At 44.0% G+C, this 26,945-nt stretch overlaps 1 protein-coding gene across 1 annotated transcript in view; it reads left to right on the forward strand.

Annotated features, from left to right (window-relative positions):
- LOC126992331 (G-protein coupled receptor GRL101-like) overlaps positions 1 to 26,540 on the forward strand; it is a 170,712-nt gene extending 144,172 nt beyond the window's left edge. Inside the window, exons 10-13 of the mRNA XM_050851016.1 lie at positions 4,167 to 4,298; positions 13,704 to 13,943; positions 25,133 to 25,244; positions 26,516 to 26,540. Of these exons, the coding sequence (XP_050706973.1) occupies positions 4,167 to 4,298; positions 13,704 to 13,943; positions 25,133 to 25,244; positions 26,516 to 26,540 (509 nt within the window). The remainder of the gene's footprint in view (positions 1 to 4,166; positions 4,299 to 13,703; positions 13,944 to 25,132; positions 25,245 to 26,515) is intronic.
- Positions 26,541 to 26,945: the final 405 nt, after the last annotated feature.

The raw sequence follows: 26,945 nt of genomic DNA on the forward strand, positions 1-26,945 counted from the left end.
GTCCTCTCACTGTAAGGTAATCCTCGCAACACTTCAAACACTAGTTAGACGCGTCACATCACTGAGTTAGACGTTAATTGATTAGGTTGAGTGGTGCTAAATAAGACAAGTAAACAAGCACAGTTAGTCGTTCGATTTTTGAGAAGGCGTACGGGCCTATTTAAGTAACGGTTAATTAAAAACGTGGATGAACGGATTTCAAAAGTTGTGACGTTAAAATGTAACACACGGAGTCGATTCACACACAAAATAACAAGTGTCATTTCGAGGTGAAAAGCAAGGTTAAGGTTTGATGCCGCAGCAGCAGCAAGGTCAACGTCCGTCCCTTTGAGGAGGTCAGGCGGAGGAGGAGGAAGAATTTGAGGCGCTGTGGGAGAGAGGGAGAGAGAGGAGGGCTGGAAGGAGAAAGGAGGGAGGGAGAGGGAGAGAGGGAGGAATGGAAAGAAAAGAGAAGTGGGTAAGAGAGAGAGAGAGAGAGAGAGAGAGAGAGAGAGAGAGAGAGAGAGAGAGAGAGAGAGAGAGAGAGAGAGAGAGAGAGAGAGAGAGAGAGAGAGAGAGAGAGAGAGAGAGAGAGAGAGAGAGAGAGAGAGAGAGAGAGAGAGGGGAAGGGGGCGAGAGAGGGAGATGTGGGGGATCAAGGGAGAAGGAGGGGCGAGAGAAGGGAGGGTAGGAGGAGCGAAACGCGAGGAACGAGAAACATAGGTGAGGGGTAATTAAGAGAATTAGTGTGTCTCAGGGGAATCGTGGGTCAGGTCAAGGCGAGTCACGCCCCACACCTGTGAGGGAGTGGTGTTGGCGTGAAATCTGGAAATATATGATAAATATAGCGGAAAGAGTGTAAGAATGTGTTTTGTGTATGTGCGTATATATTTTTTACAGAGAGAGAGAGAGAGAGAGAGAGAGAGAGAGAGAGAGAGAGAGAGAGAGAGAGAGAGAGAGAGAGAGAGAGAGAGAGAGAGAGAGAGAGAGAGAGAGAGAGAGAGAGAGAGAGAGAGAGAGAGAGAGAAGGGGAAGGCGTGGGAGGAAGGAGGAGAGAGAGGGAGGGATGGAGAGAGGAAGAGGGCGAGGGAGGGAGAGAGAGAGAGGGTGGGAACGAGATAGGGGAAAGGAGAGAGATGTAGAGTGGCAGGTGAGGGGGTAATTATGAGATTACATAAGTCTCTGGGGAAAAGTCAGGTCAGGTCGCTCTCCACATCTAGAAGGGAGTGGAGTGTTGCCACGTGGAATATGGAAATATCCCAGGCCTGGGAAATATCAATAAATAGGACGGAGAGTGTTGCACTAATAGTCCGAGAGCTAGCTACGGGTGATTTTACCCCAACGAGCCCAGAAGATATAATGCTCTAACTTGGTTAAGTTTATCACCGACAATTGAAAAAGGTTTGTCAGCTGCTTCAACTCGGGTGGGTGTTGATTCAGGTGCCAAAATACCCCTTTTTGAGGTTGATTTTACTTTTCAAACTATACACTTCAAACTTTGTATATAAAACTATGTATTTATTCTTAATAATATGGCGATATAACTCACAGAATATTTAAGGGGGATGAAGGGGTCAGCTGCCCTTAAAAAGACCCTAAAAGTGTTGGATTTTACCCCAAAAGCTACACGAATCATATTCACTCAGTATAATGATAAAATGCAGTAGATATGAATCTACTAATAACTGACACTATTTCTCGGTGGTAAAAGGGGGTCAGCTGCCCTCCAAATTTAGTCTGATTTTGGCCCTTGGGGTAAAAATGTCTTACCCCAAGAGCTACACGTACCAAAATGCAGTAGCACAGAGTTAATCTGTCCAAATTGATAATGAGACTAAAACTGACAACATTATCAGGTGGTAAGATGTGGTCAGCTGACCTCCAAATTTTGCCCTTGGAGGTCAGCTGACCACATCTTACCACCCGTAGCTAGCTCTCGGACTATAATGATTTGTGTATATGTGTATATATGTTTACTGATCGCTACGTTGAAAAGGTAGATACAGGGGAGAGGTAGTAAAATTAAGGCAAACACTTATCCTTTCTGGGATGCACAACATCGTTCGCCAAGCTATAGGCAATCAGCTCATGGCACACGGCTTACAGCACACGGTACTGCAGACAGCTCACAGACACAGCGCACGGCAACCAGCACACAGACACAGCTCATCGTCAGTACAGAGACTCAACGCACAGCACCAGCACAAGAGTCAGCGCACAGTACAGCAGTCAGCACTCAGCTCTCAGCGCACAGCAGGATCGCCAAATCGTTTGGCTAACAACACTTTGTAACAAACGGCGAGCACGAAAGACGCCTGAAACAACGTAACCCAAACCACGTGGATGGGAGCGGAAGCAAGTGAGGTCATGTGAGAGAGAGAGAGAGAGAGAGAGAGAGAGAGAGAGAGAGAGAGAGAGAGAGAGAGAGAGAGAGAGAGAGAGAGAGAGAGAGAGAGAGAGAGAGAGAGAGAGAGAGAGAGAGAGAGAGAGAGAGAGAGAGAGAGAATGAGAACGTTTAGGTATCCTCTCTCTCCTCAAAACCTAACTAACCTTTTTCCTCTTCCCTCTCATTTTTTATAACTTTTTCTATCCACTTTGTTTTTCTTTATTTTTTTTTATCTTTTCTCTTTCCAGTTTGTTCTTCTTTTCCTTCTTTTCCCTCTCTTCGCAAAACCTCTTCTCAACCCCCTTCGCTGTCACCTTTTTTTCTCTCTTTTCCATCCACTTTTTTTTTTACCTTTTTGTTTCTTCCTTCTTTCTATCTAGTTTGTTCTTCTTTTCTTTCTTCTTTTATCTTTTTCGTCTCCCCTCTTCTCCTTCTTTTTCCGTCTCTCCAACCCTCCTCATCACTTACTTTTCTTCCTCTTTCTTCCCCTGTTCCTTCTCCTCTCCCTTCCTTCCCTCCTTATTATATCTTTACCTCACTCTCCCGTTTCCTCCCTTCCTCACATTCACGTATTTAATCTTTCTCCATTTTTAGCTTCCACTTTTTCTCCTTCCTCTCTCCCTCCATCTTTCTTGTGCTCCCTTCCTCTCTCCTTCCTATAATCAAATTAATAATGATGATAATACTGTAAAGAGGATCATGTTATTACCTGTCTTCCTTGCCTCAGCCCTGCCCGTCACCTGTTTGGACGCGAAGGCAGAAAAAGACAGACACAGAGACAGAGAGAGAACAAGACAGACAGAGAATGAGAACGTATGGGCATCCTCTCTCTTCTCAAAACCTAACTAACTTGTCTCGTTCCTGTCTCCTCTTCTCTCGACACCTCTTGTAACCCTTCCTGATTTAAGCCAGACAGACAGTAAGCGACAGGCACAGAGAGATGGAGAGAGAAAGAGAGACAGACAGAGAATGATAACGTATCGGCATCCTCTCTCTTCTCAAAACCTAGCTAACCTGTCTCGTTCCTGTCTCCCCTCCTCTCGACACCTCTTGTAACCCTTCTTGATTTGAGCCAGAGACAGAAAGAGACAGACAGACAGACAGATTAAGACAGAGGTCCATATTTTTAAAAGTCTGGAGTTTTCATCACGACTATTTCCAAGGCCTCGGAGAAGACTTTTACGGGTTTTTCATGGGTGATTTTCCCCTTCAAGATGCAAGATGAGGGATGGAGGGAGAGAGGAAGGAGAAAAAGTGGAAGCCAAAAAAGGAAAAAGATTAAATACGTGAATGTAAGGAAGAGCGGAAAAAGAAGTGAGGTAAAAATATAATAAGGAGGGAAAGAAGGGAGAGGAGAAGGAAGAGGGGAAGAAAGAGGATGAGAAGTAAGTGATGAGGAGGGTTGGAGAGACGGAAAAAGAAGGAGGAGAGAGGAGACGAAGAAGAAGATAAAAGAAGAAGGAAAAGAAGAACAAACTAGATAAAAAAAGGAAGAAACAAAAAGATAAAGAAAAAGTGGATGGGAAAAGAGAAAAAAAAGGTGACAGTGACGGGGGATGAGAAGAGGTTTTGAGAAGAGAGCAAAAAGAAACTATAGCTGGGATCACAGAACAGTCCTTGAAAATCCCAACAACTTCCACGAGAGGCTTACCAAACGGGCGAGCAGAGGGGCCGATATGGTAAAAAAAACCAGACAGTTAGAGTTAGAGACAGTTAGAGACAGACAGTGTGAGAATGTATCCGCACCCTCTCCCTTCTCAAAACCAAACTAACCTGCCTCTCCCTTTTTCCTCTTTCTTAGCCATTCCCGCAGCCTGTCAAGACGGAGAGTGGCGGTGTGAGTCGGGCCAGTGCATTCCCGACTCCGCCCGTTGCGACCTCGCCTTCCAGTGCCTCGACAAGTCCGACGAGATAGCCTGCGGTGAGGGACTGTGTGTGTGTGTGTGTGTGTGTGTGTGTGTGTGTGTGTGTGTGCTTGCTTTTTGGCTTAGTTTTAGTTTACTTATCTTGTTTTGTGTTTTTTTCTGTTTGTTTCTTTGTTTACCTATATCTGTGTATGTGTTTGTTTGTCTGTTTCCTTGTTTATGTGTTTGTTTACCTCTGTCTGTCTGTCTGTCTGTTTCTTTTTATACCCATCTCGCTCTCTTTCTTTGTATATCAGTTTTTTTGGTTGTTTATCTGTGTCTCTATAAGTTTTTTTTTGTCTGTTTCTTTGATTGTGTATCTTTTAACCTACCTGTCTGTTTGTTTGTCTGCTTTTGTTTACTCCGAAGCCCACCAAAAGACAAAAGTCATTCACATGGAGGAGAAGCGGCAACGCCTGTATCCTCTTTTTCCCTCCCTTGGGACTAATGCCTGACAAGTGTCATCTATAAATAGCTTCTCTCTCTCTCTCTCTCTCTCTCAAATAAATTAATTTTCGTTATGATGTTGGTTTGGAAATATCTGGATTAATAAAGGAGAAATTTAGTAAGTGAGAGCCTGCTTTGATTCTTGTATCAATGTGAATGACTTATAACTTAACTAGAGCGTGTGTGTGTGTGTGTGTGTGTGTGTGTGTGTGTGTGTGTGTGTGTGTGTGTGTTTTACAACAAAGTAGGCAGCTCAAGGGCACACAAAAAAAGAAAACAATAATAAAAAAAAGCCCGCTACTCGCTGCTCCTAAAAAAGAAACAAAAGAGGTGGCCGAAAGCAAGATCAAATACGGGAGGAGAGATGTCCTGATACCCTCCTCTTGAAAGAGTTCAAGTCGTAGGCAGGAAGAAATACAGATGAAGGAAGATTGTTCCAGAGTTTACCAGCGTGAGAGATGAAAGAGTGAAGATGCTGGTTAACTCTTGCATAAGGGGTTTGGACAGTATAGGGATGAGCATGAGTAGAAAGTCGAGTGCAGCGGGGCCGCGGGAGGGGGGGAGGCATGCATTTAGCAAGTTCAGAAGAGCAGTCAGCGTGGAAATATCGATAGAAGATAGAAAGAGAGGCAACATTGCGGCGGAATTTAAGAGGTTGAAGACTGTCAGTATGAGGAGGAGAACTGATGAGACGAAGAGCCTTAGCCTCCACTCTGCCAAGAAGAGCTGTGTGAGTGGAGCCCCCCCCACACATGAGATGCATACTCCATACGAGGGCGGACAAGGCCCCTGTATATGGACAGCAACTGTGCAGGGGAGAAGAACTGGCGGAGACGGTACAGAACGCCCAGCCTCGAGGAAGCTGATTTAGTAAGAGATGAGATATGAAGTTTCCAGTTGGGATTTTGAGTTAAGGATAGACCGAGGATGTTTAGTGTTGAGGAAGGTGATAGCTGGGTGTTGTCAAGGAATAGGGGATAGTTGTTTGGAAGATTGTGTCGAGTGGATAGGTGGAGAAACTGTGTTTTTGAGGCGTTGAAGGACACCAGGTTCTTCTTGCCCCAATCGGAAATAATAGTAAGGTCTGAGGCTAAGCGTTCTGCAGCCTCCAGCCTTGAGTCGTTAAGTTCCTGTAGGGTGGGTCTTCTATTAAAAGAAGTTGAGTAATGCAGAGTGGAATCATCGGCGTAGGAATGGATAGGACAGTTCGTTTTGGAAAGATCATCATCAATGAACAACAGGAAAAGAGTGGGAGATATGACAGAACCCTGTGGGACACCACTGTTAATAGATTTAACGAAAGAACAGTGACCGTCTACCACGACAGAAATAGAACGGTCAGAAAGGAAACTGGAGATAAAGGTACAGAGAGAAGAATAGAAACCGTAGGAGGGTAGTTTGGAAAGCAAAGATTTGTGCCAGACCCTATCAAAGGCTTTTGATATGTCCAGCGCAATAGCAAAGGTTTCACCGAAACGGCAAAGGGAGGATGACCAAGAGTCAGTTAGGAAGGCAAGGAGATCACCAGTAGAACGCTCCTTGCGGAACCCATACTGGCGATCAGATAGAAGGTCAGAAGTGGAAAGGTGCTTTTGAATCTTCCGGTCAAGGATTGATTCAAAAGCTTTAGATAGACAAGAAAGTAAAGCTATAGGACGGTAGTTTGAGGGATTGGAGCGGTCACCCTTCTTAGGCACAGGCTGTATGAAGGCATACTTCCAGCAAGAAGGAAAGGTAGATATTGACAGGCAGAGGCGAAAGAGTTTGACCAGGCAGGGTGTCAGCACGGAAACACAGTTTTAAGGACAATAGGAGGCACTCCATCAGGTCCATAAGCCTTCTGAGGATTGAGGCCAGAGAGGGCATAGAAAACATCATTTTGAAGAATCTTTATAACAGGCATAAAGGAGTCAGAGGGGGGATGAGTAGGAGGAATATGCCCAGAATCGTCCAGAGTGGAGTTTTTAGAAAAGGTTTGAGAGAAGAGTTCAGCCTTAGAGATAGATGAGACGGCAGTGTTGCCGTCAGGACTGAGGAGTGGAGGGAAAGATGAAGAAGTGAAGTTGAAGGAGATGTTTTTGGGTAGATGCCAGAAGTCACGGAAAGAGTTAGAAAAAGCAAGGTTTTGGCATTTTCTATTAATGAAAGAATTTTTGGTTAGTCGGAGAATAGATTTGGCACGATTTCGGGCAGAAATGTAAAGTTCATAATTAGCATTAGTTTGAAGGCTCTGGTACCTTTTGTGAGCTACCTCTCTATCATTGACAGCACGAGAACAAGCGTGATTAAACCAAGGCTTTTTAGCGTGAGGAGTAGAGAAAGAACGAGGAATGTATGCCTCCATTCCAGAGAAAATCACCTCTGTGATGCGCTGAGCACACAGAGGGGTCTCTATCCTGGAAGCAATAATCATTCCACGGGAAATCGGAAAAGTACATCCTCAGGTCGTCCCACCGAGCTGAAGCAAAATGCCAGAAGCATCGCCTCTTCGGTGGGTCCAGAGGGTGTACAGGAGTGATAGGACAGGATGCAGAAATAAGATTGTGATCGGAGGAGCCCAACGGAGAGAACAGTTTGACAGAATAAGCAGAAGGGTTTGAGGTAAGGAAGAGGTCTAGAATGTTGGGCCGGTCTCCAAGACGGTCGGGAATACGTGTAGGGTGCTGGACCAACTGCTCTAGGTCGTTGAGGATAGCAAAGTTGTAGGCTTGTTCACCAGGATGGTCAGTGAAAGAGGATGAAAGCCAAAGCTGGTGGTGAACATTGAAATCTCCTAGGATGGAGATTTCAGCGAAGGGAGAGTGGGTCAAGATGTGCTCCACTTTAGAATTCAAATAGTCAAAGAATTTTACATAGTTGGTAGAGTTAGGCGAGAGATAAACAGTACAGATGTATTTAGTAATAGAATGACAATGAAGTCTAAGCCAGATGGTGGAAAATTCAGAAGAGTCAAGGTCGTGGGCACGAGAGCAAGTGATGTCGTTGCGCACGTAGGCGCAACATCCAGCTTTGGATTGAAATTTAGGATAGAGATAGTAGGAGGGAACAGAGTAGAGAATGCTGTCAGTAGCCTCAGAAACCTGTGTTTCGGTAAGGAAGAGAAGGTGAGGTTTAGAGGAGGAGAGATGATGTTCCACAGAATGAAAATTAGAGCGAAGACCGCGAATGTGTGTGTGTGTGTGTGCGTGTGTGTGTGTGTGTGTGTGTGTGTGTGTGTGTGTGTGCGGATGTCATGTGACATTTTGCGGATACGGAAGCGGATGCGGATATCATTTTCTACCAAACCGGATGCGGATGCAGATATCAAATTATGACATCCTCACGGATGCGGATGCGGATGTGTTCAGGATGGCCAGATGGCAGCTGTGTGTGATGCCCAATACTGAATTTTGTAATTTTAAAATTTTATGACGAGTTTCAGCGACACGTGTGTTACCGTTATGAGGGACGGGCTCCCAACTCGTACATTCACATTACACAGACATGCATAATGCATGTCTATATTATTTATATTATTTATATATTGTTTATACACACTAATTCGTACATACACACATCGTCACACGACCCACAGTCACACTCATTCTCAGAAACACACACAAAATTCTCTCTCTCTCACACAGGTACGAACGACGTCACCACGACCCGGTCTGAGGAACTCCTGGAGAAGTACCGTAGGCTCATCCAGCAGTATAAGTCTAAATCCCCTAACATTTTGATTTCAGGAGTTCTACCACGGACTTGGGCGGAGAGCGACTTTTTCAGTAAGGCCTTCAGCCTAAACAACCGCTTACAGACTCTGTAGGAGCTTGACGTGAGTTCTTCAACGCATGGGACAATTTCTATGGACAAAGTGAGCTCTTCCACAGGGACGAATTGCACCTTTCTCCCATCAGGGCAGCCAGATTCGGAAGGCCCCTCAACGACGCAGTACGTGTCATCCGAGCAAAAAACGAGTCACAGCCACGTCCCTCCACCCCGAACAAAGCACGCCCGAAAACATTAGACTTTATAATGATGCCAGGCGACGAATAAAAAGACTAGTAGGTCAGTCAAGGCGTAGATATGAAGAAAATATTGCAGTCAACTGTAAAAATAATCCGAAATCTTTCTTCAGTTACATAAACAACAGAAAGGCGATCAAAAGTGGTATTGGACCTTTAACAAACAGCGACGGTGCACTAGTGACTGACAGCCAACACATTGCAAACCTCTTAAACAATTACTTTTTCCTCGGTGTTTAATACTAACAGTCTTCCTATCGCTACCACCAACACCAGTACTATTGTAAATCTCGAGCATGCATTGCCTAATTTTGAAATAACAACCGATGAAGTCCTTAAAGCTCTCCATTCACTTAAAACAAATAAAAGTCCCGGACCCGACAAAGTATATCCTATACTGCTTAAAGAAACAAAGAGCGAAATACTCTCCTCCCTCACTACCGTATTCAATATGTCCTTGCGACAAGGCATCGTCCCTTCGGATTGGAAAAAGGCTAACGTGACACCGATTTTTATGAAAGGAGACAAAAAAATACCAGGTAACTACCGACCCATTAGTCTAACTTCAGTTGTAGGTAAGCTACTCGAGAGCATAATTAGAGACAAAATTGTGATTTACCTCGAAAGCCACTCATTAATTGGGGATTCACAACATGGCTTCCGTAACAAAAGATCCTGACCTTTTATAACGATCTCTTCTCAATTTATGACGTAACCAAATCAGTGGACGTAGTCTATCTTGATTTCTAGAAAGCGTTTGATAAAGTCCCACATCATAAATTACTTTATAAATTAAAGCAAATAGGCATTGACGGTCAAGTACACCAATGGATCGCGAATTGGTTGAGCAACAGACAATAAAGAGTTGTGATTGACGGATTTAACTCAGAGTGGGCGCCGGTCACTAGTGGCGTCCCTCAGGGCTCGGTTCTTGGCCCAGTGCTCTTCATTTTTTACATCAACGACGTGGATGTTGGACTCAATAATCGCATTAGTAAATTTGCAGACGACACAAAGATTGGTAACTCGGTTCTCACTGACGAAGACAGGCAAAGCCTCCAAGAGGATTTGCACAAAATTTCAGCTTGGTCGGATAAATGGGAGATGCCCTTTAACGTAGACAAGTGCCAGGTCCTTCAAGTTGGAACAAAAAATAAGAAGTTCGATTACGAAATACGCGACGTTAAACTCACAAGTGTTCTATGCGTAAAGGACCTGGGGATTAAAATCGCGTCAAACCTCAAATTCTCACAGCAATGCATCGATGCAGCAAATAAAGCGAACAGAATGTTGGGCTTCATTAAAAGAAACTTTTTATTCAAAAACAAAGATGTAATGCTTCCGCTCTACACTAGATTAGTCAGAACCCACTTGGAATATGCAGTACAGTTTTGGTCTCCCCACCATGCAAAGGACATTGCTAAACTAGAAGGTGTTCAGCGTCGAGCAACAAAAATGATCCCTTCCTTGCGCAACAAATCCTACGAAGAAAGGCTTTCCACCCTTAACATGTTCTCTCTTGAGAAACGTCGCCTCCGAGGAAAACTGATCGAATGTTTTAAAATACTTAATGGTTTCACGAATGTAGACGGAACAAAATTGTTTATGATCGATAACACTTTGCGAACGAGGAACAATGGCACAAAACTCAAATGTAGACAAGTAAACTCAGACTGCACCAAATTTTTCTTCACCAACGTTGTAGCGCGAGAATGGAATAAGCTCCCACCATCAGTGGTCCAGTGTAACACGATTGACTCCTTTAAAAACAAGCTCGACCGTCACTTCCTTGAAGTTAATATTAACTAGAGTAGAAAAGCAACGTTTTGGAGTCTTCTGATTAATGTAAAATCACTTAGGTTTAAGGACAGACCACCTAGTCTGGACCATGGGGTCTGTGTGGTCTGATTTTCTATGTATCTCTCTCTCTCTCTCTCTCTCTCTCTCTCCTTGCCAGCCAGGCTGCTTCTCTTCATACCTACGTAATATTACATATAGTACATACAGAACTATTACACAGTACATACATACTTACTTCTACAAATTTACGTGATACATACATACTACATAGTCAATATGTAAAATTATCTCCCTCCTTCTACCCTTCCGCAAAAGTCTTGACACAGTAGGTTGTGCAAATTTGAAAGGAAACTAATACCAGGTGTAATTTCAGTAGAAAATTAAGTAAACATGCATTGATTAGTTTTTTTCAACTTTGCAAACTTTGTCCTCCGTAGTCTGCACTCTGAACTATGAGTCCGTGACTCTAATGCATACAATATGTCGGCCACATCCTGTTTGTGTGTGGTGGGTGATATTTATTTCATCACAAATGCGGATGCGGATGCAGATGTTTCATTTATCAGAACTGCGGATGGATGCCGACGTGAAAAAATTATGGATATCCGATGACTTGACTAAGTAGTATATATATATATATATATATATATATATATATATATATATATATATATATATATATATATATATATATATATATATATATATATATATATATATATATATATATATATATATATATATATATATATATATATATATATATATATATATATATATATATATATATATATATATATATATATATATATATATATATATATATATATATATATATATATATATATATATATATATATATATATATATATATATATATATATATATATATATATATATATATATATATATATATATATATATATATGTAAGTGAAAGTCTGTAAATGTCTGTGAAAGTCTGTTTGCAATATCGGTGAAAGTCTGTAAATGTCTGTGAAAGTGTAAATGTCTGTGAAAGTCTGTTAGTAAATATCGGTGAAAGTCTGTAAATGTCGGTGAAAGTGTAAATGTCTGCGAAAGTCTGTTTGTAAATATCGGTGAAAGTCTGTAAATGTCGGTGAAAGTGTAAATGTCTGTGAAAATCTGTTTGTAAATATCTGTGAAAGTCCGTAAGTGTCTGTTAAAGTCTATAAATGTGTGAAACACTGTGCGCAGAGCTCTACCGATTGAGCTACCGGAGCGGTGTGAGAGTGTGTGTGTGTGTGTGTGTGTGTGTGTGTGTGTGTGTGTGTGTGTGTGTGTTTATAATATAAAAGAGCCTCCATCCGGAAGGGAGTTACGATGGGAACAATCGGTTAGATTGTTCGCATTGCAATTCATCGGCCCCTGCCGGGACGCCGATGACTGCGGCACTCAACCATATCTTTTACTATACTACAGATAAATAATACAAAAAAACAAAAGAATTATACATAAAGAATAACAAAAAGGTCGAGTTGGTTCTTATGTGGGGCGCTGCTGGCATAGCGCTGCTGCGTTCCCGCGGATCACTGCGAGGCTGACCCGCTGCCGCAGCCACTCTATTTCCCGCTGTGTGTGTGTGTGTGTGTGTGTGTGTGTGTGTGTGTATGTGTGTGTGTGTGTGTGTGAGAGAGAGAGAGAGAGAGAGAGAGAGAGAGAGAGAGAGAGAGAGAGAGAGAGAGAGAGAGAGAGAGAGAGAGAGAGAGAGAGAGAGAGAGAGAGAGAGAGAGAGAGAGAGAGAGAGAGAGAGAGAGAGAGAGAGAGAGAGAGAGAGAGAGAGAGAGAGAGAGAGAGAGAGAGAGAGAGAGAGAGAGAGAGAGAGAGAGAGAGAGAGAGAGAGAGAGAGAGAGAGCACACAGCAATCGTGGGTGACATGGACCAGCATATGGTGAGCAAAGCCTTCACTGAGCTGACAGTGGTCCACGGGCTCACAAACCACGTCACCTTTCCCACTCACGTGCGTAGGGGCTCGTTGGACCTTGTCTTGACCGACCTGCCCGGGGACTCAGTGCACTGCCGCCGTCTTGAGAGAATCGGCAGCTCCGACCATAATGCGATGCTGACTGAACTCGGCCTCAATCCCTCGCGTGAGGAAGCAAGGCAACGCGTCATCTGGCTGTGGCAGCGGGCAGATTGGCAAGCCATGAAGCGGGCACTAGCTGACATTGATTGGGACGCCACATTCAGTGGTGACGTTGACCACAATGTGTCAGCCTTCTCTGCCACTCTCCTCCAAGCCCAGAGGCAGCATGTCCCTCACAGGGCATATAAAGCCGACCCACGCGACCAGCCGTGGTTTGGCTATAGGTGCCGACTGGCTGCAGAGGTTAAGTACTGCGCCTGGAGGCAATACAAGCGCCGTCCCTCCCAGCGCAACAAGGCTCTGCACCGCAATGCATGCAAGGCCATGACAAGGACAGCAGCGTGGGCCAGGAAAAGGTGGGAAAATAGCCTCAGGAGAAAGCTGGCGTCCAACCAAGTTGACCCCAAGCAGTGGTGGTCCTTGGTGAAGGAAAGAACATAAGAACATAAGAACGCAGGAGTCTGCAAGAGGCCGGTAGGCCTGTACGAGGCATCTCCTTTGACCCTAAGCTCCCGTGTATCTAACCCCACCTAATATCGCTGTCCATGAATTTATCTAGTCTATTTTTGAATGTGACAATTGTATTGGCACTCACCACATGACTGCTAAGCCTATTCCACTCATCCACCACCCTGTTAGTAAACCAATTTTTGCCTATGTCCCTGTTGAATCTGAATTTATCCAGTTTAAACCCGTTACTTCGTGTCCTACCCGGTTCTCTTACCAACAAAACCTTATGAATGTCTCCCTTATTAAAGCCCTTCATCCATTTATAAACCTCGATCATGTCTCCACGCACCCTTCGCCTTTCTAGAGAATGCAAGTTTAACTGTTTGAGTCTTTCCTCGTATGGCACGTTTCTCAACCCCTGAATCATCTTAGTCATCCTCCTCTGCACCGATTCTAACATTTTGATATCCATTCTATAGTAGGGTGACCAGAACTGAACCGCATAGTCAAGATGAGGTCTAACTAATGCTAAATATAGTTTGAGGAAGACTTCGGCGCTTCTGTTGCTTACGCTCCTTGAAATAAATCCCAGTACCCTATTAGCTCGATTTCTAGCTTGAATGCAAGGCACCGTCACGCAGGACAGGATCCCGCCTCTCAAGACGCCTGCAGGGGGCCTGGCAGTAAAGAGCCAGGATAAAGCTGACCTCCTGGCAACCCACTTCAGTAGCAAGATGACTGTCGAGGAGCCAGACAGGCAGCCGCCCCTCCTCCCCCGTCTGGGTAACTTTGTCCTGGAAAACCTGGAGATCACGGAGGGCACAGTGGCCAAGCACCTCCGAGACACCAACACCAGGAAAGCCCCAGGCCCGGATGACATCAGCCCTTTCCTGCTGAAGCACTGTGCAGGGGAGCTGTCGCATCCCCTCACACGTATCTTCAGACAGTGCCTAAGCGCAGGGGCCTGGCCGACCCTGTGGAAAGAGGCTCGTGTCACACCGGTATTCAAGAAGAAAGACAAGACAGACCCAACCTAATACCGCAAAATCTCGCTCCTGTCGGTTGTTAGCAAGATCCTGGAGCGGATTATTGCTGAGCAACTGACGCGCCACCTGGAGGAAAACCATCTTCTGTCTCCTCGTCAGCACGGGTTTAGGAGAGGTCGCTCGGCATTAGACCTGCTCCTCCTGCTCAGCAAGTCGTGGCATGACGCCCAGGACTCTGGTCGTCCCTCACTTGTTGCCCTAGATATTGCTGGGGCATTCAACTGGGTGTGGCACAGGGGCCTCCTGGCCAAGCTCGAACAGCTCGGCATCACAGGACAACTGCTGCAGCTGTTTTCGAGCTACCTGCACGGCCGGAGTCTGAGGGAAGTGTTGAACGGGTGCACGTCAGGCAGTTATCCAATCACTGCCAGCGTTCCACAAGGTTCAGTACTGGGCCTGGTTCTTTGGAACGCATACTTCGACGAGCTGCTCCGTGGCTTACCAGTGGCCTCAGCCTACGCCGATGACTGCACCCTGTTTCATTGCTATACCAGGGAGGAAATTGCGGAGGTGATTGAAGCCACCAACCGCCATCTTGGTGACATCATGGCCTGGGGAAGACGTTGGCAAGTCAAGTTTGCTGCCGAGAAGACCCAGGCCATGGTTATATCGCGTTCGGGGGAGGACGCCAGATTCATGCAGGGACGGCTGAAGTTTGGGGACGACACCCTGATCATCAAGGACTCCATCAACATCATGGGGGTGGAGGTCGACTTCAGACTCAGTATCGACCGCCACCTGGAGTGTGTGGCGCGCAGAGCCTCCCTGAGGGTGACACTCCTGCGTCGCGTGCGGCACCTGCTCGACGCAGACGGCCTCCTGAGGCTGTACAAAGCCCAGGTGAGGCCCGTCATGGAATACTCCCCTCTCTCCTGGATGAGTAGTGCCCAATGTCACCTCTCGCTGCTGGACAGAGTGCAGAGGAGGGCAGAGCGACTCATCCGCGATGCCTGCTGATGCCAGCAGCCATCAGCAGCAGCGACCACATGGACACCAGTGGCGGCAGCGGCAACATGGACAGCAGCTACATCACCAGCAGGACGCCCCCCGCTGTATGCTCGACAGCCTCGGGCATCGGAGAAGGGTCGGTGTCATCACAGTCCTACACAAGGCCCAGGTCCAACATATACCTCACCTGGCGGCACTACGGGCTCCTAGGAGGAGAAGCCAGCGCACCACGAGAGCGGCGGTGGCTAACGCCCTCCTTGAAATCCCGAGAAGCCGCAGAGCCAGGTGCCAGAGGGCCATCACGAGTGCCACGGGCCACCTGTGGAACGCCTCACGGGTGAAGTGGGCGTTAGGGCAATGAACACCCAGCAGGTGAAGGTGGCGGCTCATGCTCACTGTCGCATTTACCCGCCCAGCCACATCCGCCTGAGCACAAGCACAACTAGTGACAATGTTTTAAGATAGGCGACCTCAAGACAGAGGTCGTCTTTAGCATGGAGACAATTTCTGCCCTTTGTCATATGTATCTTGATGTTTAAATAAAAGAGAGAGAGAGAGAGAGAGAGAGAGAGAGAGAGAGAGAGAGAGAGAGAGAGAGAGAGAGAGAGAGAGAGAGAGAGAGAGAGAGAGAGAGAGAGAGAGAGAGAGAGAGAGAGAGAGAGAGAGAGAGAGAGAGAGTTGATTGATTGAAGTCCAGAAGTAGTTGGTTCTTTTTTGGACTCCTTTTGAGTGTGTGTGTGTGTGTGTGTGTGTGTGTGTGTGTGTGTGTGTGTGTGTGAGAGAGAGAGAGAGAGAGAGAGAGAGAGAGAGAGAGAGAGAGAGAGAGAGAGAGAGAGAGAGAGAGAGAGAGAGAGAGAGAGAGAGAGAGAGAGAAAACTGATTTCGCCCACAACATTTCCGGAAACAAATTAAAGACTGAATTAGTGACGATAAAGAAGGAATATAAAAACTTAATCGATTCTCTCTCGCTCTCTCTCGGTAATTATCTCCGCTCTTTTCCTCCCTTTTTTCATCTCAACTTCTCTCCTTCCTTCCTTTATTCCTTCTTTCCACCTGTATTGTATCTCTTCTGCTTTCCCTTCCTCATGATATCCATACATCAAATTATACCTCTTTCTTTTTCTATCTTTCCTCCACCTGTTTTCGTTCTTTCTTTCCGTCTCTCCTTGCTTCCTTCGTTTCCTCCTCGTTCTTTCCTGTCCTACTTTTTCTGCTTCGTCTTTTCTTTTCATCTTCCTTCTTTCAACCTGATCTTTCTTCTTTCTTTCCTGCCTTCTCTCTCGCCTCCTTTTTCTCTTTCCTTTGTCCTTCTTTCACCTTTTTCACTTGGCTTCTTTCTTCCTTCGCTTTTCATTCCCTTCCTCCTCCTCCTCCTTCTTCTTTCATTCTTTTTCTTCCTCATCTTTATCTTCTTTGTTTTCCCTCTCCTCTTCCTCCTTTTTTTCTCCGTCTCTCCACCTCTCCTTATCACTTAATTCTCCTCCTCTTCCTTCCCATCTTTTTTTCTTCTCCTTCCCCTTCTTTCATTTTTTCTCTATCTCATTTTTCTCATCTTCGTCTTCTCTCCTTACCTTATTTTCTGTTCCATCTTTTTCCGTCTCTCCAATCCTCCTTATCATCACTTACTTCCCCTCTTCTTCCTTCCCCTATTCCTTCCTTCTCTCTCTTTAATATCTTTTTCTTGTTCCTCCTTATCCCCCTTTCATTTCAATCACGTATTCAATCTTTTTTCTTCTCCCTCCTTTCCCTCTCCCTTTTTCCTCCTCCCTCTCCTCATTTCTCATTTTTTCTCTTCTCCCTTCGTTCCTTCCTCCCTTCAACCTCACTTGACCTATATTCTCTTTTTCCTTCCTTCTTTATTATTTTTCCCATCCTCCCTCGTTCGCTTTCTCCTTCCTTTATTCCTTCTTCAATTTTTCCCTTTTCGTTTCAATCATGTTTTCTTTTTATCGGATATTCGTCCCTCTCTCAATCATTTGTTCCCTCTATTATTCTCCTCCTCCCTTCCCCCTCCTTCCTCTCTTCTCTTCACGCTTTCTTTCCTTCATTTCTCTTTTCCTGCTTCCCTACTTCTCGTTTAGTCGTTTTTTTATACTTCCCCTCTCTCTCTCTCTCTCTCTCAATTCTTCTTTACCTCCTTTCTTCCGTTCCATCATTATCTCCTTCTTCCTTCTTTCTCTCCTTGTTTCTTATTTCCTCCATCGCTTCCCTCTTTCCTTCTTACCTCTTTTGCCTCCTTTCCTTCTCCCTTCATATTTTTTCTCCCTTATCTGTTTTCTTCCATCTTTCTGCTCCACCTTTTTTTCACTCCCTTAAATCTCCCTTACCTATTTTTTTTTATCTCCCTTTTATCATCTTTTTTTCGTTCTTCCTCCTCCTTTTCTCTTTCCTTCCTTCAATCTTGTCTTTCTTCTTTCCTTTCATCATCATCCTCTCTTACTTTATCTTCAACTTTCTTTCCCATTCATTCGTCCTTTCTTCCTTCCTTCTTCCCTCACTTCTCTCCCTTATTTCCTTCCCTTACCTCCGTTTTCCTTCCTGCGTCTCTACCTTCTTTATCTCTTCCTTATTCTTCCTTTCTCTACCTTCTTTCTTTCTCTTAATCCTTCTTTACCTCCATCTTCCTCCTTTCCTTCCTTCCCTTCATCCTTCCTTTCCTCCATTTTCTTCCTTTCTCCCTTGTTTTCCTCTTTTTTCCTCTCCCTATTTTCCATGTTCCTCCTTTTTCTCTACTCTCTTTCTCTTTCTTAACCTTTCCATTCCTCCATCTTCCTCCTCTCCTTTTTTCCCTCATTTTCCTCCTTTATTCCTACTTTACATCCATCTTCCTCCTCTCTCCTTTCCTTCTCCTCTCCTTACTTCCATCTTCATTCTCTCTCTTCCTTCTTCCTTCCTTACTTCAACCTTTCTCCTTTTCCATTTCTTCTATTCCTCCCTTACTTCAAAATTCCTCCTCTCCATTCCTTCTCTATCTTACTTTCCTTCCCTGTTCCTTTCTTTCTCTTTGCCCTCATTCTCCCTTAATCTTTCGTTTACCTCCTCTTTCTCTATCTTCTTCTCTACTCGCTCCCTTCCTCAGCAAGACCTTTGACATACCTCCTTTCTCCCTCTCTCTCTCCTCGTGCACTTTGGAGCTCACAGAGTCTCACATTTGAAGGTATTCCAAAGCTCTACAGGGTCCTCAGGGGGGCTGAGCACACTGAACCGTTGTTAGACTGACACTGCACACTCAAGACCACATACCAGGTCCTTCAGCCTCTCGATATGGAAACGCATTTTTTGGTGCATTGTTGTTGTTGTTTTGTTTTGTTGTTGGTTTTGAGGGTGTTGTGGTTGGTTTTGAATTTGTTTTGTCTTTATTTATTCTTGATTTCTGGTGTTGTGCTTTTTGTTTTATTTTCCTGTGCATTTAGTTACCTTTTCATCTTTTCTTCTCATTTTTTGTCTTTGTTGCTGGTGTTTTTTATTATTTTCTTTCTATGTTTTTTCATGTACATTTATCTTTTATCGTCTCCTTTTCCTCTTTCTCAGTTTCCTTTAGCAACTCTAGTTCCCTACAACTCTGAAAATTCCTATCAATATCCCTCTTCTTTCCTCCTCTATTCCGGCTTACTGTCCCTTTCCTCTCCTCTTCCTCCTCCTCTTCCTCTTTCTCCTCCTCTTTATCCTCCTCTTCATCATCATCATTATTCTCGTCCTCCTCTCCTCTTCCCTTCTATCCTCTCCTCTCCTCTCCTCTTCTCTCCTCTACTCTCCTTCTCCTCCTACTCCTCCTCCTCCCTTACCCTTGCACACCATGCCTAAAAAAAACGAAAAAAACGCAGACTATTCATGATAATCTCCATTTTTATTTACTTTCCTCTCCTTTAATACCTCCTCCTCCTCCTCCTCCTCCTCCTCCACTACCACCAACACCACCATCACCCTACTCTTTCCCTTCCATCTCTGCCTTCGAAGAAACTGTGGACCTCGAATCATCATATCTTTTGTATTTTTCTGTTTTCTGTTTTCATCTCTCTACCTCCTCTCTCTTTCTTTTTTTTCCGCTTCTTAACTTTTCCTATCAAAATCACAGTACCTATCTTTTCCATCTTAATCTTTTTTTCTATTGTCCATCGTTTTCCATCTATTTTCTTTACATCTGTTTTCTTTTTCCAGCTTTTCCATCTATTTTCCATCTTTTCCCAGCTATTTCCATCTATTTTCAATCTTTTTATTTTTGTTTTTATCTCTCTAATAATTGTCCCACCACCACCACATCCGTCTCCTCCTCCTTTTCCTCCTCCTCCTCCTCCTCCTCCTCCTCCTCCTCCTCCTCCTCCTCCTCCTTCCTCCTCCTCCTCCTCCTCCTCCTCCTCCTCCTCCTCCTCCTCCTCCTCCTTCTCCTCCTCCTCCTCCTTTCCTGCACCCAAATCTCTCTCTTATGAAGGATAGTCGAGTGTGATTGATTGTGTTCGAGTTCACTCAAATGATGTGCTCTATTTTTTTCATCAATTTTGTTTCTCGAGGCCGAAGACTGAATGTGGAAAGATAAGAAGCGAGTTTAGACGCCAGGAAAGGTATTGCTTCTTCTGTAGTGTTATTCCTGGGAGAACCGTGATGTCGTGTGAGAAACTTGTGAACCGACAGAGAGGAGCCGAAGTTAGGGACGCTGGCAGAGAGAGAGAGAGAGAGAGAGAGAGAGAGAGAGAGAGACAGACAGGGAAGACAGAGAGAAAGGCTAAACAAGAGACAGAGACAACAGACAGACAGGGAGAGACAGAGAGAAAGACAGAAGAGAGGCAGCAGGCAGAGAGACAAATATACAGACGGACAGACTGATAGACAGGCAGAGAATATGATATAACGATAAATAGATAGGATTCAACAAGATGACAAAATATATACCAAAATCTACTTATCATTCCTCATCAAACCAGCACGTGAACGGCAGAGGCAAGCGAATCAGAATCCAAACTGCCTTGTCCAGTAAACAGAGAATACAGAACTTGAGAGAATTTCACTGAATCGCCATTGTTGTTTTGGCTTACACGACCGAGGAATACCAATAAAAAACTGGCGGACACTAGAGGCAGAACTCGTTAGCTAATGAACCCGGAACTTGTGTGTTGCTCGTCGGACACCAGCAGCAGAGACAGGTTTGTGTTGAATAGTTCTGGTGATGGGACAGGAGGAAGGAGGGAAGATATTGGTGTTGCGTGGAAAGGTGCATGTGTGTGTTGCGTCTAGGAGTTGATCAGATTGACTGGTTCCTTCTGCTCCCTTTCCTCTACATATAGTTTCTCCCCCTCCATTTCCCATTCCTTCTTATACCATCATCATTTCCATCTCCTCTTCCTCCTCCTTCTTCTCCTTCTCCTCCTCCTCCTCCTTCTTCCATCTGCTCCCTCTCCTCCAACTTTATTCTCCCCCTCATCATTTCCCATTTCTCCTCTTACCATCATCTCCTTCTCATCCTCTTCCTCCTCCTCCTCCTCTTCCTCCTCTTCCTCCTCTTCCTCCTTTAACCATCATCATCTCTTCCTTGTTCTCCTCCTTTTTCTAATTCTTCCCCTATAATTTTGACTATTACTATGCTATGCTTATGTTTTCTTATTGCTTCTGTCTTCTTTCTTTCCTCCTCTTTCTCGTCCTTCTCTCCCTCCTTCTCCTCCTCCCCTCATCATCATCATTATCATCCTCATTCTCTTCTACCTCCTCCCAATCCCAGTGCGGGCGCCGTGTGGTGAGGGCCAATTCAGGTGCAGCAGCGGGCAGTGCATCTCCTCGGTCTACCTCTGCGACGCCTCCGCCACCCACAGACTCGCGTGCGCCGACCACTCCCACCTCCTGAACTGCTGTGAGTGTGTGTGTCCGCCCTAGTGCCCCTACCGCCCACTTGTTCGTTGTCTGTATCTTTTTCTCTTATTCTTTCTTTTTCTCTCACACCATTTCTGATTTTCCTTTTTGTCTGTCACCATATATTTTTTGTTTTTTTCTTTTTTCTGTTTCTCTTTACTTTCTCTCTTTCTCTCACCATTTTGTTTTATTTATCTCTGTTTTTTTCTTTCTTATTCTGTTTATCTTTACATTCTCTCTCTCTCTCTCTCTCTCTCTCTCTCTCTCTCTCTCTCTCTCTCTCTCTCTCTCTCTCTCTCTCTCTCTCTCTATCTCTCTCTCTCTCTCTCTCTCTCTCTCTCTCTCTCTCTCTCTCTCTCTCTCTCTCTCTCTCTCTCTCTCTCTCTCTCTCTTCCTCCCTCGCACTCTCCCTCTCTCCCTCTCTATCCCTCCCTCCTTCCACCTGGTAAACAAAATGTGATCGCTCACGTTGGCTCTCAGGTATTATGATTTTGCCTGAGAAAGCTTGTTTGTGTGTGTGCGCCTTTGTGTTTGTGTGTGTGTGTGTGTGTGTGTGTGTGTGTGTGTGTGTGTGTGTGTGTGTGTGTGTGTGTTAGTGTTAGTGTGTGTGTGTGTTTGTGTGTGTTAGTGTTAGTGTGTGTGTTAGTGTGTGTGTGTTAGTATTAGTGTTAGTGTGTGTGTGTGTGTGTGTGTGTGTGTGTGTGTGTGTGTGTGTGTGTGTGTGTGTGTGTTTAAGAAGGGAAAAAACTTTGTAACAATAGATAATGATTAAGAAAAGAAACCTGTATTAAGAAAGGTACAAAAATTACATGTTTTGAAAAGTCTACGGAGATTGCAAAGCAGGTTTCATTTACTCTGAAGGGAAATGTATCCTGTTTCGGCCCAGTTATAAGGAGAGGAAAGGAGAAAAGCGAGAGGTATAGGTACAAAGAGAGAGAGAGAGAGAGAGAGAGAGAGAGAGAGAGAGAGAGAGAGAGAGTGTGGAAGTAGGTGTTTTCACGTTAAAGTTTCTGTTATCGTCTGCATGAATGAGAGAGCAAAGCAAAGTAAAACAACCACCTTCGTAATATAGAAGGGAAGGAGGGGAGAGAAAGACAGGAATAGGAAAATAAAAAGATATGAAAAGAGGAATAAGTAAAAGAGGAAGATGACGAACAGTGGTAAAAGAAGGAAGAGGGATGAAAGGAAAAACAAGAGTAAGAAGAGGGAGGGAGATAATGGAAAGAAATAAGGAGAGAGAGAGAATTGTTTTGACAGTACATCATGAAGCAAGACGTCTCGAGTAGAATTTTTTTTTTAACCTTTCACAAACACTTTCATTCATTTCCTCTGCAACCTATTAGCGCGCCTTTGATTTCTTGTTTTATATCTTTTTTCCTTTTAACTTCCTTTTCAATTAATCTTCTATTTCTATTTATATTCTTTATTATTTGTATTCTTTTATGCCTTCTCTTTTCTTTTCCTTTTGACCTTCTCTTTGATCTCTCTTATTCATATTCTTATGCTCTTTCATTTTTGACTTTATTCTCAATTCATGTTCTTTTTTTATATACGTTCTCTTGTTTGTTGTCTCTAATTCTCTTTTTCTACTTTTTCCTGTTTACTTTCGTTTTTTTGCTTTTTCTAATTTGTTTTTTCCTTTTATCTTTCTTCTCAATTCACTTAATCTTTTTTTTAATTTACGATCTCCCTTTTTTGTTTTCTGTGATTCGTTCTCCATTTTTTTCCCCTTTTTCTTGCATTTTTCCCTTTAACTTTCTTTTCAGTTCACTTTTTCTTTCATTCATGTACGTTCTTTCTGATTTGTTTTCTCTTATTCTTTTTTTTCATTTTTTCCTTTTAACTTTCCTTACCATTTTTCTTATTTAATTTTCCTCTTAACTTGCTTCTCTGTTCACGGTTTCAATCTACATTCTCTTTTTTGTTTCCTTTATCTCGCTCTTTCTGTTTTTTTCCTTTTACCCTTCTTCTTAATTCATTTCTTTATTTACGTTCTCTCTTATTTGTTTTCTCGCTCTCTCTCTCTCTCTCTGCTTTCTTTTTAATTTGGTTTTCTGTTTCTATTCACGCTCTCCTTTTGTTACCTTCTCTTTGTTAATTTCTATTGTTTCTTTGCTCCTTTCTCTGTGTACTTATTTATTTTTATTTTTGTACATCAGATGTTATATTTATTTTTATACATTCAAACAATTTTCTCTATATATTATTTCTTCGACTTCTGTGCCTTCTGTATATAATATTTTCATGTATATCTTTATTTTGTGTAAGTTTCCTGATATCTTAAACATTTATAGCCATTCTTTCTATCATTTAAACACATATACCTATTTTTACACTATCGCTATTCTTTCCCTTCTTATTAACATCAATTTCGGGTCCCCAGGTTGTTATCTTCCTTGGTACTTTAAACTTCTACAGCTATTATTTCCATCTTTTAAACATCTATAGCTCGTCTTACACTCTGTAGCTCTTCTTTCATTACTTGTCAGCATAAATTTTGGGTCCCCACGTTGCTGTCTTCCTTGTTGCCTCTCTTTCCCTTCATGTATTTTATTGGTCGTACATTACCAAATTTGCGTCCAATTTCCACACTTTCATTTAACTGTGATTAAAGAAGATTTTGGGGAGAGCAAACTTATGAAAACTTACTTTGCAAAATTGATATACTAATGTTTTCCTCCCTCCCACCTCCTTTTCCTCTACTACCTCCTTCTTCTCCTCCTCCTGTACTCCCTCTATCTTCTCCTCCTCCTCCTCCTCCTCCTCCTCCTCCTTCTCTTGCTCCTCCTCCTCCTCCTCCTCCTCCTCCTCCTCCTCCTCCTCCTCCTCCTCCTCCTCCTCCTCGTCTTCCTCTTTTCTTTCTCTTTCTCATTCTATATCTTTCTCCTTTTCCTTATCTTTGTTTTCATTCTCTTTGTTTTGCTCCTCCTCCTCCTCCTCCTCCTCCTCCTCCTCCTCCTCCTCCTCCTCCTCCTCCTCCTCCTTACCACCTCCAACACGATCACCACCACCACCACCACAGCGGAACACGTGTGCAGGCCAGGCCTCTGGAAGTGTGACTCCTGGGCCGTGTCTCCCCCCTCCCACCTGTGCTGACGGCCAGGTGCAGTGCCCGCTCACCTGGGACGACGAGGACCACTGCCGTACGTGTCTTGTGCTGCCTGGATGTTGTTGTTGGTGTTGTTGGTGTTACCTTTTTTAGTTTTTTTTTTATTCTGTTGCTCTTTGTTACTGGTTCGTTTTTCCTTTCTTCTTTGGGGTTTACTGTTCTTTTTCCTTCTTCCTTTTGTTCGTCGTTCTTTTTCCTTCTTTTGGTTCCTCGTTTTTTTTCTTCTTCTTTTGGTAACTCTGTATTTTCCTTCTTCTTTATAATTGTTTATTCTGCTGCTTTTTGTTCCTCGATTTTTTTCTCCTTTTTGTATCACAATTATCGCTCTCCCTGTCTCTGATTTTTTCGTTTTATGTTTCTTCTTATTCCGTAATTTGGTTGTTTTATTGTTTCTCTTATTTTTTTTTGTGTTTATTTTTGTTTTCTTTTGTCATGCGTCGAGATTTTCCGGTTTGTTTTATTTATTTGTATTATCGACTTTTCTTTCCCCCTTACTCTTTAGGTTTTATTTTCCTTGTCTGTTACTTTCCTTCTTTGCTTTGCTGTGTTATATACCCGATTTTGTTGTGTGTGTGTGTGTGTGTGTGTGTGTGTGTGTGTGTGTGTGTGTGTGTCTGTCTTTCTGTTTGTCTCTCTCTCTCTCTCTCTCTCTCTCTCTCTCTCTCTCTCTCTCTCTCTCTCTCTCTCTCTCTCTCTCTCTCTCTCTCTCTCTCTCTCTCTCTCTCTCTCTCTCTCTCTCCTTAAGTCAAATTGCTCGTTCTTCTTCCTTTGATCTCTGACTCGCCTCAAAGAACACGCACTGAGAGAGAGATAAAGTCACAAACATCAATAACTGCATCTCTCTCTCTCTCTCTCTCTCTCTCTCTCTCTCTCTCTCTCTCTCTCTCTCTCTCTCTCTCTCTCTCTCTTCCCTTTATCAGTTTATTACGCCATTGAGTCATGATTCTGTGTGTGTCTGTGTGTCTGTGTGTGTGTGTGTGTGTGTGTGTGTGTGTGTGTGTGTGTGTGTGTGTGTGTGTGTGTGTGTGTGTTTCCTTTTGCTTGTTAAATATTGTAAGGTTAAAGTTATTATTTTCCTCCTCCTCCTCCTCCTCCTCCTCCTCCTCTCGCCGCAGCCTTCTCGTGCTCGTCCTCGGCCCCGCAGTGTGAGTGTCGGGACATCAGCATCAAGTGTCAGCGCCTCGGCCTCACGCGCCTGCCGAGGGACATTGAGCCACAGATATCCAGGTTGGGAGTATCTGGTGTGGATGGGTGTCATGTGTTAGTGAGGTGAAGGAGAAGGGGTTGTTAGTGTGGGGCTGGGGTGAAGGGGGCTGGGTAGGGGCGTTGGTGTGTGTGTGTGTGTGTGTGTGTGTGTGTGTGTGTGTGTGTGTGTGTGTGTGTGTGTGTGTGTGTGTGGTTGTGTGTGCGGTTGTTATTGCTGTTATTGTTGTTGTTGTTGTTGTTGTTGTTGTTGTTGTTGTGTGTGTGTGTGTGTGTGTGTGTGTGTGTGTGTGTGTGTGTGTGTGTGTGTGTGTGTGTGTGTGTGTGTGGTTGTTGTTGTTGTTATTGTTATTGTTGTTGTTGTTGTTGTTGTGTGTGTGTGTGTGTGTGTGTGTGTGTGTGGTTGTTGCTATTGTTATTGTTATTGTTGTTGTTGTTGTTGTTGGTGTGTGTGTGTGTGTGTGTGTGTGTGTGTGTGTGTGTTGTTGCTGAGTGCTGGTCTTTGCTCTTTCTGGTTTTAGGTATCATGTCTAGATTTGTTATTTTCCTTCTTCTCCTCCTTGTCGTTATCTTCCTTCTCGTACTTCTTCTCCTGATCTGACTGCAAGGATAAAAGATTGACTCAGTGGAAGAGAGCAAAAAGTTGTACCCAACGGGCAGGTCTCCGAGGCTCCCGTCACAATTGGAGTGCCACAGGGGTCGGTGCTGGGATCCATTCTCTTTATTATATATATATCAACGATCTAGAACTAGGATCGAAATCTACCCTTTCTGAATTTTCTGACGACACCAAGGTGGGTGGAAAGGCCCTCACGCCAGCAGACTTGGAAATTATTCAGAGAGACCTCTGGCAGATCACGCATTGGTCAGAAAAATGGCAAATGTCCTTTAATTAACTCTAACAAATGTAAATTGATGCATTTCACGTCCAGAAAAAGTAACCACACATACTACATGGATCGGGAACCACTACAGGCAATGCAGGAGGAAAGAGACCTCGGGGTCACTATCAGCAGTAACATGAAACACACAAAACACTGCAAGTCCGACCCCAAAAAAGCCAATACTATGCTCGGGTTCATAGTGAGGAACAAGAACATGCTCAGCAATGTTGATCACTCCAAACTCCAAACTCGAACAGAGTCGTCCTCCACTGGAACAGCCTTCCTGCAGGAGTTGTTGGCGCGGAAACAATAAACTCCTTCAAAAATCGCATTGGCCATCACTTTGCTGCGTCGGGAGTGAACTGAATGTATCCACGAATACGTACAGAAGTGCTTTGATCCTCTCCACAGGTCACTCCTGTGGCTAACGGACTGATTAATCACTGAAAGCAGGCAGCCTCGCAATGTTATTAAGATTCTTAAGAACGATGTCTTCTATGCTCTCTCTGGCCTCAACTCTCAGAAGGCTTATGGACCTAATGGAATGCCTCCTATTGTCCTTAAAAACTGTGCTTCTGTGCTGACAACCTGCCTGGTCAAACTCTTTCGTCTCTTCCTATCAACATCTACCTTTCCTTCCTGCTGGAAGTATGCCTTTGTACAGCCTGTGCCTAAGAAGGGTGACCGTTCCAGTCCCTCAAACTACCGCCCTATAGCTTTACTTTCCTGTCTATCTAAAGCTTTTGAATCAATCCTTAACCGGCAGATTCAAAAGCACCTCTCCACTTCTAACCTTCTATCCGATCGCCAGTATGGGTTCCGCAAGGGGCGTTCTACTGGC

This window comes from Eriocheir sinensis, unplaced genomic scaffold, assembly GCF_024679095.1.
Source record: "Eriocheir sinensis breed Jianghai 21 unplaced genomic scaffold, ASM2467909v1 Scaffold446, whole genome shotgun sequence".
Taxonomy (NCBI): domain Eukaryota; kingdom Metazoa; phylum Arthropoda; class Malacostraca; order Decapoda; family Varunidae; genus Eriocheir; species Eriocheir sinensis.